The 10272-nt window shown below is 39.1% G+C and overlaps 5 protein-coding genes across 5 annotated transcripts in view; 2 read left to right on the top strand and 3 right to left on the bottom strand.

Moving 5' to 3' along the window:
- Positions 1–761, bottom strand: part of LOC134184012 (intraflagellar transport protein 70A-like) — a 7951-nt gene extending 7190 nt beyond the window's left edge. Inside the window, exons 1-4 of the mRNA XM_062651612.1 lie at positions 665–761; positions 542–607; positions 158–228; positions 28–88 (exon numbers count right to left, since the gene is read on the bottom strand). Coding sequence (XP_062507596.1) covers positions 28–88; positions 158–228; positions 542–607; positions 665–742 — 276 coding nt within the window. The 5' untranslated portion in view covers positions 743–761. The remainder of the gene's footprint in view (positions 1–27; positions 89–157; positions 229–541; positions 608–664) is intronic.
- Positions 762–822: 61 nt separating this feature from the next.
- On the top strand, positions 823–2597 carry LOC134184018 (bcl-2-like protein 1). The gene is made up of 3 exons (XM_062651620.1): positions 823–1206; positions 1708–2157; positions 2219–2597. Exons 1-3 carry the CDS (start codon positions 1150–1152, stop codon positions 2315–2317), a joined length of 606 nt encoding a protein of 201 aa, XP_062507604.1. The 5' UTR covers positions 823–1149; the 3' UTR covers positions 2318–2597.
- Positions 2543–5461, bottom strand: LOC134184017 (developmentally-regulated GTP-binding protein 2-like). The gene is made up of 15 exons (XM_062651619.1): positions 5365–5461; positions 5198–5286; positions 4986–5057; positions 4830–4919; positions 4363–4423; positions 4220–4310; positions 4092–4164; positions 3797–3887; positions 3683–3727; positions 3547–3599; positions 3408–3484; positions 3260–3348; positions 3130–3194; positions 2738–2791; positions 2543–2681 (listed from the first exon to the last, which is right to left on the bottom strand). The coding sequence occupies exons 1-15, from the start codon at positions 5426–5428 to the stop codon at positions 2595–2597; spliced, it is 1101 nt and encodes a 366-aa protein (XP_062507603.1). The 5' UTR covers positions 5429–5461; the 3' UTR covers positions 2543–2594.
- A 214-nt stretch (positions 5462–5675) lies between these two features.
- LOC134184014 (SH2 domain-containing protein 4A-like) lies at positions 5676–8620 on the bottom strand. Its single transcript, XM_062651616.1, has 7 exons — positions 8340–8620; positions 7983–8278; positions 7794–7923; positions 7597–7740; positions 7350–7477; positions 6448–6777; positions 5676–6117 (listed from the first exon to the last, which is right to left on the bottom strand). The coding sequence occupies exons 1-7, from the start codon at positions 8529–8531 to the stop codon at positions 5922–5924; spliced, it is 1416 nt and encodes a 471-aa protein (XP_062507600.1). The 5' UTR covers positions 8532–8620; the 3' UTR covers positions 5676–5921.
- A 169-nt stretch (positions 8621–8789) lies between these two features.
- LOC134184016 (PHD finger protein 10-like) lies at positions 8790–10161 on the top strand. Its single transcript, XM_062651618.1, has one exon. It carries the CDS (start codon positions 8829–8831, stop codon positions 10107–10109), a length of 1281 nt encoding a protein of 426 aa, XP_062507602.1. The 5' UTR covers positions 8790–8828; the 3' UTR covers positions 10110–10161.
- Positions 10162–10272: the final 111 nt, after the last annotated feature.

Raw genomic sequence — 10272 nt, 5'->3', positions numbered from 1 at the left:
GTTTACAGAAAAGCATCACTCTACTACCTGTGCATGGTAGAGCTTGTACTCGTCTACCTCAGGATGAAGAAGTGTCAATTGTTCATAACTGCAAACACAATGCACATCGTTGTACTCAGAGTGCTTACTTTGTTGTAAACAAAAATGATTTACTGACCAGTCTGCAGCTGATAGAAAGTCTTGCATATGAAAATAACAATAACCAAGAAGAGATAGTGCAGCTCGAGACTAATAATCACAAAAGCCAAAGTTTAGAAAAGTATTGAAAGTTAATTAATTAAACAAAGCCCACAGCAAACATGGTTTAATTTATTACTCTAGATCTGTCAGAAGAAAGACATAAAGTAATGCTCTTAAACAGTTGAAAGAGCTATGTTCGCTGTCAAACGTCCAGAATTACCCTTAATGACGCAAACAATAATTAATTAATTAATAAAACTACCACAACCTAATAAATTACACAATTCGATCAGTAAGAAGACAGGCTTGTCACATTTTGTATGGTAGTGTACGGTACAAAGATAGAGTACAAACTGCTAACTTTGGGATGTTTCTGCAGCTCAAATGACAAGATTTCTATTGATTCTCCATATTTCTGACCTTTGATCTATTATATCACACCCAAGTTAGTTATACTTAAGTGTTTAGAGCTTTCAAGACGCACCAAAGAGTACACAGTTTGAGTATATTGACCATCGACGATTCGTCGTGCAGCCATGGTGATACACAGAAATTTACGCATGCGCTACAAGGAGCGAGTTGCATCGCAACGAGATCAGACATCCGGGCTCTCCCAAAGCAATTATCAAGAATTCCATTGCACAACGACGAGAAATCTCAACGAAGCGACTGATTTCACAGAGACCCTGTTATAACCTGTTTCTCACGTCGAACGGCCCGCCCGCTCCCGTCAGACACGCTCAAACAGGCCCAACAGGCTAGCCAATTGGGCGCAGCCTACGTACCAATGCACTGAGTCACAGCGTCCCCGTCAGGAGCTGACGTGTGATGCTATTTTAACTTTTACTAGTCTTTTGTTCTGCAGGCTTGCGTCACCCCACTTGCGGAATACGGCACGTCATCCAGTTGTGTCCCTGTAAACAGATCATTAGCACTCTAGTAGTAGTCTCACATAGACCAGATTGAAGAATGACACATCAGAGATCACAAAGCTGGGCTGGAAGATCGCCTCGTCCTGAACAAATAGTAAGCGATTATAATGTCTAGTTGATTGGGGGATGCTGTTGTATCATTATCAGGTCACTTTGCATGACATAATATAACTTCTCTAGACTAGAGCAAGGCTTCTTTTGGTTGGCGACTTTGTCGATGTGTAGAGTCATCGTCTACTCCCTAGGGTTCAATCGTTTTTCAATATGAGCGGTAGATATATGTAACCCATGCAGTGCTTGGCAATGTGTGATCCAGTCATCTTTTGGTGCAATTGCAGGTGTTGATTCTTGTTGATTCTTTTGGTCTATAAACATTTGGGCATAAAAGTAGAGACATTTTGTACATATGTGTACAATGTTTTGTTTCACTTTCTTCTTGGAACATGTCAACATCTTCAATTTTGACTGTTTGGGTGATTACCCTATTACCCAAGCATAGACATAGACTCATCCTCAGAATTTTCCCCACACTAGTGTTGTTGTTTTTACGTTGTGTACGTGGACATGTATATAATAACCCTCTTTGTCTTTCCAGAATTCATTTGACACTGAGGATATCAGAGTCGACCAACTGATCACTGACTTCATGTATGATTCACTGCTGCAACGCGGTCGTTCAGAAGACTCTCTAAACAGGGTTGGCATACACCCAAGACATGAGGAGTTCACACCAGAGAGGGAGCTAGCTCAAAGACTTCAGCTTCTTGTTGATTCCTTACCTGCCAATGCCATAGGTCCAGAGCTTCTAGACCGGTTAGAAGTCACCGAGAGTACTGCATATGAAGTGTTCCATACTGTTGCTCAACAAGTGATCAGACATGGCCTATCGTGGGGTCGAGTGCTGGCAGTTTTCCTGTTTGGGTTAGAATTAGCAGACAGGACAATGGCACAGCCTGGAGGATCTGTTCTAACTGTCATGTCATGGCTGTCACGATTCATTATATCAAATCTCCTCAACTGGATTAGAAGTGAAGGAGGAGGATGGGTACACAATCTCTACAGATTCTGTAACTTTGATAATGGATAACATTTATTTCTCCTTGTAGCAAGCTTTGTTTGAGCAACTGGCAAGCTCAACATCTTTCGTGACAGTTTTTGGGCTGGCAGCACTCACTGTTGCTGCAGTGATCTTCTTGCGAAGCTAAAACTCAGCACTTAGACTCAAGTGTTGAGCCACAGAAATGTGTTCATATGATAACCAAGAGAAGATAGATAAGGACTGATTATTAGTGATCACATCATTAGTGATCACATCATTAGTGATCACATCACCTGCACCAAATCCCATATGTTGTTATATGATTCTGCTATATTTGTGTACTATCACACAATATTTAGAGAGACAAGAGATTTCATTTGTTACAATGGTTGAAGTACTACGTAGGTATTTTCTGTTAAGAATAGATACAATAGATATGGCATTCACTTCTTCACTATTTGAACAACATCCTCATCTTGCACTTGATGTGCTATTCCAACTCGTTGTGGACAGTGTTTGGCACTCGTTCCCTATACACAACAAATTAATGCGACGACTTGTTTGTTGCAACTGCAACATGTCTTACCCAGACTAGAGCATAACGAAAAGTGCTTGCTAGAGTTCGATGGACACCATGACACTAAAACAACAAACTTTACATACTCAGCTACATGCACTGTATACACAACAATACAGCTGCCTCAGCTAATAAAGTTACAACACTATCAGTGACAACCAACAATTCAACAGCAGGATACTACACCAAATGGCAAAGTACCACCAACTTATTCTGTAAGTCTCTAATTGATGAATCATTATAGCAAACTGAAAGTGGCAAAGTATTAACATATGAGAAACAATACATCTAATTTCCATATTATGCAAGTACTAAGTACTTGGTTTCTCCATTCTAGTGAGCAAGTTTGATATGTGCCCATACCTCTTGAACAAATTAACTTAAACGACTACTAGACTCACCACATGTTCAATTGTTGCTCCTTTTCTGAGAATTAGAGCATGGCCACGACCAAAATCAGGACGACCTTTAAATCAGAAATTAGAAATTACCTTATTTACCGTACATCACATTTCCATAAACTTCCATTACATCCTGGTTTCTTTGTATAAATTCTAACTAGAGAAAGGTGCTTCCATATCTCCTCTAGTAAATAATCGAGATTTAAATCAAGTTCAAGACTAGTAATAAAAGCAAGTAAATAATCAATTATCTAAAAGTTGATTTTGATGGTGTTTACCTAGTGACAACAGAATGCTCTTGATGTGCCAATCTGTCCACTTCTTCCAATGATATGCAATCAATCTTGTTGTATACCTACGTGTCCAAGTGCACTGCATTATTCATTGACAAATAGAACACAACAATGATGCAGTTACATATATGCAATGTACATATACTCTGTTGCCACATATCACATCAATCAGTTCATCTACAACAACACAAAAGCAAAGTACCTCCTCAAATGTGTCAATTAGCACTCTTAAAGTATGAAAATAGATAAACCAGGCTGACCTGCTGTACAGTCTTCTCTAAACAAAACTTCAGCATTGAATATTTCTAAACGTACAAATTTACAAAATGACAATAATGATACAAAAATGATACAAAAAACAGCTATATATATACTGTATTCATGTAGTATCATTTGAACAAGTTTCTCATCAACATGGGTGAGAGGACACGTAGCAATAAATGAGATGCCACCAGTTTTCTTTACCTTAATTGAATACAAAGTGTCACAACGTGTTAGTTCAGTGTTACTATACATCCGTCTCATTTACAGTCTACCTATCTGTCTTGCTGACTGGTTATCTTCTTGTCTGTCAGTCTTCTGTCTGCCTACCTACCTGATATCTGTCTCAGCCTGGCTGCCTACATTTCTGTACATGTAGTACTTTGAACCAGATTATGAAAATTCTACCTTGAAGTAAATGTTTGGTTTTTTCTTATTCAATCTCATTCCAACACTTTCCAGTTCTGCTTGCAATAAATCTCTACAGCAAAATAATTTTTAAACAATTCTTCTTCCAAAACAACAAACGTAAGAACCTTTGTTTTTCACCCTTTGAGGCATCTAACATCATCAAAACAATATCTGCGGTGCGTGCAACAGCAATAACTTGACGACCACGACCCTTCCCTGCGATTTTGCTGCTACAACACAATGACACAACATGGTTTCATATTTAAACCTTGTGCTGCTCCTTCAATTATTCCAGGAAGATCAAGAAGTTGAATATTGGCTCCATGATACTGTCACAAAACCAAACTGATCACTAATTCCATTATACATATTGTGATATACAAAAACTACCTAGAAGAACTCCTTTCTAATAGATACAATACAACCATTTGGGACAGCATCCATATTAGACAAATCACAATTATTACAGTGTTAACAATGATTGCAAATATCCTTTGCAATAACAACTGCAAGACTTGTATAAAGCATGACAACACTGCAGTGTTACTATGTTAGAAGTTATACTAAGCTAACATATTAAAATACAATTGTTACTATTCAAATAAGAAAAAGTGTTTAACACAAATCTTGGTTCACCAGCCTAAAGGCAACCTATTAATTAATCAACCACACAACAAACTTGCATAAAATTCAATGCAATGCTATAGTTATGAATTGATGCTTGATTAAACTAACCTCAAGAACTCCTGGAATGCATGTTAAAGTTGTAAACTCGTAAGCTGCACATTCACTATGAGTCTTTGTGACCTTACCCAGCAGAGTAGACTGCATGAGAAAAGGCAGGCATTGATAACAATGCAAAACTTTCTGAAATCAACGTCAGTATATCACCTTTCCTACTGAAGGAAAACCAATAAGAGCCACACGTGCATCTCCTGATTTCATAACATCAAATCCTTCTCCCTGTTCAGAAAAATGTCAATTAAGTTTAAGTTTTGAAATACATTAAATTAGATACACTACTAGTATTTCTACGCCCCAAATTCAAATTCAGTATTATTGTACTAGACGTAAATCATAACAAAATTAAAATACTCGCGTACCTTCACTGACGCTTTTCCGGTGGGTTCTAGCAGTTGAGATCTGTATTTAGCCAACTTTGCTTTCAGCAATCCCAGATGGTATTCGGTAGCTGAGTATATTACGACAAAATATAATCAACAACTTGTGCACACGTACAAACTATTCACGCGCTCATGAGACTAGTTACCTTTATTTTTCTGTGTCCGGGCAATCTCTCTCTCGATTTCATTTATTTTCTCAAGGATTCCCATTGTCAGAAATACGCATGTAGAATAAAGGTCCCGGATAACGAATTCCTTGCAGTCCCAGACTTCGTTGTAAGTGCACATGGGAAATGACCTTTGAATTCAAGTAACAGTTCGTAATTCTGTTCTCTCATTGTGTGTGTATGTAGATATATGTACTAGTGCTATGATATTCTAGAATGACATGCAACTTTAGAAAAGGGTCAACAGTGAGCTCGAGGTTGGGGTTTGAACCAAACTCTTTGTAGGCTATATAATGCAACCACTGCTCATTGTTCACCCTTATATACAGCCTTATAGTCATACCAATGCATAGCTATTAGAAAGAGAGTTCTTTAATTAATCGCCTGAGCTGGCTCAGATTATCCTATCGTTCCACTAAATTGACTCATCTACATGAACAATGCCCACAGTTGAATTCTAAAAATGCATCAAGCAGATACATCAAAACTGGCTTATTAGATCTCTGACTGCAAGTATCAGTTTATGTCCAGCTCTTCTATGAAATAAGTTCTTGATAATCAGGAGGATCGTTTAGTTGTCCTAGAGGAATCTGCAGTAGCTCTTGTCCAGCTGAAGAGATAGGATGTGTTCGATGATATTCCAACAAGTCGACCAAGCTGAAATGCACATGTTGATTGTCACCAAAAAACTGATAGTGCAACTCACCAGCATCAATGAGGAAATGCTTGCATCTAATACAACGAAAAAATCAGACCTCAACATAATGCCAATCAATAGAAAACACAGATTCAGGCAATACCAAAGATATTGATCACCTATTACCAAGACCCATGCAGGTATAGGCCATCATAATGTTGATAACGCTAGTGTACAAAAGGCCGAGTTTCACAATTTTTAAAGGATATAGCTAAAGATGCTGGTCTCAATACTTGCCTTGCCATATGGGAAGTTTGATGTAAACTATAGGTAGAACTAGGTATTACCTTTTTTAACGTTGTCATGGAGTGGAGTGATATATTGATAATACCAATTATAGCCTGAAACCATGCATGCACAGTTACCTGTCGTTTGCTTTCACTGAAATAGTGTAACCCCATATTTTCTCGCTCACTCGAACTAGAAACGTTCCTGACTGCTTGTCACTCAGTAGATCTTCAGCTTCAGCACGAGTCAATATGCCATGAAACCACTTGTTTACTTTGCCACTCTTGTCTCTCAACACACCCCTTAACATTTCAGTTTGCTTGAACCATGTTATGACAGCATCCTTTGATCCAGGTTTAGGAGGGCGTTTTACTGCTGGTTGTCTGCTTAGAGTGCCACCTAGGCTTGGCATAGATTCTCGAGAAGAAGACCGTACAGGAGGAACAGAGGCAACCCGTCCAACTGGCCTAGTGCAATACATCATAGCCAATAAATCTTCTCTAGAGTAATTAAATGATACCTACGGAACATTATTAAATCAGTTGAATATCTTTTCTCACAAGATATTCAGTACTTGTGAGGTAAAAGTGTACCCACTGGTGTTACATGTCAAGTGTATGTAAAGATTCAAAGCAAAAACAAGGTGCAATTGCTCAAAATTGATGTACAAGCAAACTTTTAGTTAATCAATAGGTTCTAAAATAAATTAAATAGAAAAAACTAAAGATTCCTAACTATCACAAGGCAATCAAACCTGTTTCCTATAATCATTTAATCGTTTTGCCAATTATTGGGAACACCCTTCACAACGTATTCAAGCTATTCTGTCACGACACACAACCAGTACTGTAACGTGCCTTTTATGTGACAAATGTGATTGTAAAAATGCAAACAAAAAATGAAACACCAGAGTCTTGATATGATAAGTATTTCACATTGCTTAAATAATAAAGACTTTAGCTAAACATAAAGTCTGATATTCATATGATGTGTTTAATTAACTTAACCATTAATACGGATGTGAAGAGATGAAGCTCACCTGTCTGGAAGTGGTGGAGGAGCTAAACTTGCCAGATCTTTAGAAGCTTGCTCTCTTGCTCGTCGCACAGACATACGTCTCTCTTTTTCATACTCCTTTGCTTTCCGTTCACTTTTCTCCCATTCAGCCTTCACAGAAACAATACATGTTGACAACAACGTATACAAAAGAATCAAGTCAGGCATTCAAGATGCAAAAAAGACTAAATATAATCTAGACTACTGAAACACTCGAACCATGTTCTTACTGTAAGCTCTTGCTCTACTTCTTGAAGTTGTTTTTCTCGAATCTCTTTTAGTGACATATATATTTCCTCAGTTCTCCGCTGTTTCTGCTGCTCTAGTAAGAACAGACGTTTCCTTTCTTCCTCAATTTCTTGCTTTTCTTTGTCCTGAACATTCACGGGTGATTTCTTAACTGTGAGAAACACGTAACTGCAAATACCTTAATTTCTTGCAGTCGTTGCTCTTCCTCGGCCAAAAGTTTCTGTTCTAGCTTCTTTTGTTCAAGTGCTAATCGTTCAGCTGCAAGTTTTGCCTCTTTTGCATTCACATAAAGAGACTCATTCTCATCCCTGCATCATGCAAATGTCACACATGGTTTAGATTGATCCCACCGCAACTTTATACTCACTGTTTCTGTTTTTCAGCCAGGTCTTCAAAAATTTGTTTTCTTCTCTTCTCTTCTTCTTCTCTAATTTTCCTTTGCATCTCCTCATGCTTTCGTTGAAGTTCTTCTTGTTTCTTTCTTGCTAGTTCTTGGATCTCCTGAGCAGCCAGCTCCGCAGCTCTACGTTCATCCTCCTGTTTCTCTGCTTCAAAAAGCATCCGGTTTCGCTCTTCCACCATGTCTTCATAATTCAAGTCATTCTCGTGTTGCCCCATAATCCATACCCATGGCTCATTGTCAGCATCGGTAAGGATGTTAACCTAAAGATCACGTGAGTAGGCGTGGATACACTCTCCTACCCCGTCAGACTTTAGAATGTACCTTTTTTACTTGAATTGACTTTTTCTTGGACGGTTCCTTGCCTCCTTTCTTGGCTACCTCTTCTTCTCGTAACTTCCACCGCCGAATCTGTTCTTGACGCATTTTGAAGTAAAGAGCCTGCTTCTGGTCTTCTGATAGCTCGGACAATAGTTCAGGGTCCACGTACATCGTTTCTAGAATCTGCTTTAGCATTGTAGCGTGCAAAATAGATCAGAGTAGACAAGAGGGATTGACACCGCTAGGTGCTGATTATCCGGGGTTTGCTAATTCTCTAGCTAGACTAGACACGGGCGTCTTCACGTGTTCAGTGTACTCCGAAGCAACATCAAAAACTGAATGCATGTAGCAAGTTATAAATTGCAATTTGTAATTTCTACAACTGAACAGAACTGGAATATTTCAAAATAAACTTTGCGCACCTGACGGTCTGGATCGCCAAGGATACAGACCTGCACAGAGCCGTATATACGGCTCTGGACCTGCAAGGGAATGACGAAGCGTTCAGCCAAAGAAAACTACGGTAGTGACGACGAAACAATACGGGATTTGGATGTCTATTTTCCGCCAGAAAAATTGTACGAATATCAATGGCCTCTAGGGGACCCGTGTGCAGACTTCTTCTTTCTGCAAGAACATGTGGCTGAGTATCTGGGCATCAATGGCATTAGATCCTTTCAAAGGAAATATCCTGATATGGAAAGACGAATTTTAAGTATGGAGGAACGTGAGTTTTTGGTGGATGAAGGTGTCATTAGTGAAGAGCAGAGCACGTTGGGTCTTGCGGCTCTGAAAAGTGATGATGTGTGCCAACTTATGATGGAAGAGTATCCCAGTCTACACCAAAAATATCTGAAAGTATTTAACCAACGGGAGACGGAACGAGCTATACAGCAAAAGGTGAAGGAGAGAGATGCAGTTATTGCGTCTTCAGCAGACACCAAAGGTGAGCGTGGTGATTCTGTGAAAGTTCAACAGGCATGGAAAAGAGCGCACAGGCAGGTAGCTGAATTTAATGCCAAGTTAAACAGAGAGAGGAAAGACCAACGACGGTGCTTTTATGATGTGCAGACTAATATTGTGCAGCATCCTCAAAACAAAGTAGAATCTCAACAACTAGAAACAATCAAAGTGGGACTATACCCTGTAGCTCTTATTCCTGGACAATTCCAAGATTACTACGTTCGATACACACCCCAACAACTGGCTATGTTCCCTTTGAAGACACCAACTGCTCCACCTCCCACATTTCTTGTACCAACTATTAGTCGTCCGCATTATCAATTCCATACAGAAATAAATAAATCAAGGGTCAGATTAGGCACAACTGCAGGAGCTAGGAGAAAAGCCAGTCAAGGACGCCAAAAAGATGGGTTTTATTCTTCTGCTAAGCGCAGGAAGTTACAGTCAGGAAAGGAAAAAAGTCAAGATTCCATGGAGCCTTGCACTCTCTGTGGGATCTGCCTTGAGGGAAAGGAAAAGAACAAACTTGGTGAGCCTGAAGAATTAATTAGTTGCTGCTCTTGTGGGAACAGTGGTCATCCTTCATGTCTAGACATGAGCAAGGAACTGGTAGCAGTTATTAAGACATATCCATGGCAATGCATCGAGTGTAAGACATGCATGCTATGCAATGATCCTCATGATGATGATAAGATGCTGTTCTGTGATGAGTGTGACCGAGGTTATCACACCTTTTGTGTTGGCCTTACTAGACTGCCAACTGGCCAGTGGGTCTGTGACAACTGCCCTAAAAAACTTCACAAACTGTAGTTATTGCTATTACCAAGTATCTAACTGTACCTATATAGAATAATCATCATATTGATGAAAATTATAACATTCAATGTGCTCTTTTGCAATATTTAGTGAATATGTAAGTTTCCTCGTAGGTTAAAGTAACACATCATCTACTGGTCTGCTAGCATTTGTATTT

The sequence above is a fragment of the Corticium candelabrum genome, chromosome 9 (assembly GCF_963422355.1).
Source record: "Corticium candelabrum chromosome 9, ooCorCand1.1, whole genome shotgun sequence".
Classification (NCBI taxonomy): domain Eukaryota; kingdom Metazoa; phylum Porifera; class Homoscleromorpha; order Homosclerophorida; family Plakinidae; genus Corticium; species Corticium candelabrum.
Note: the sequence above shows the minus strand (reverse complement) of the source record. Positions and strands in the feature narration are given on the sequence as shown.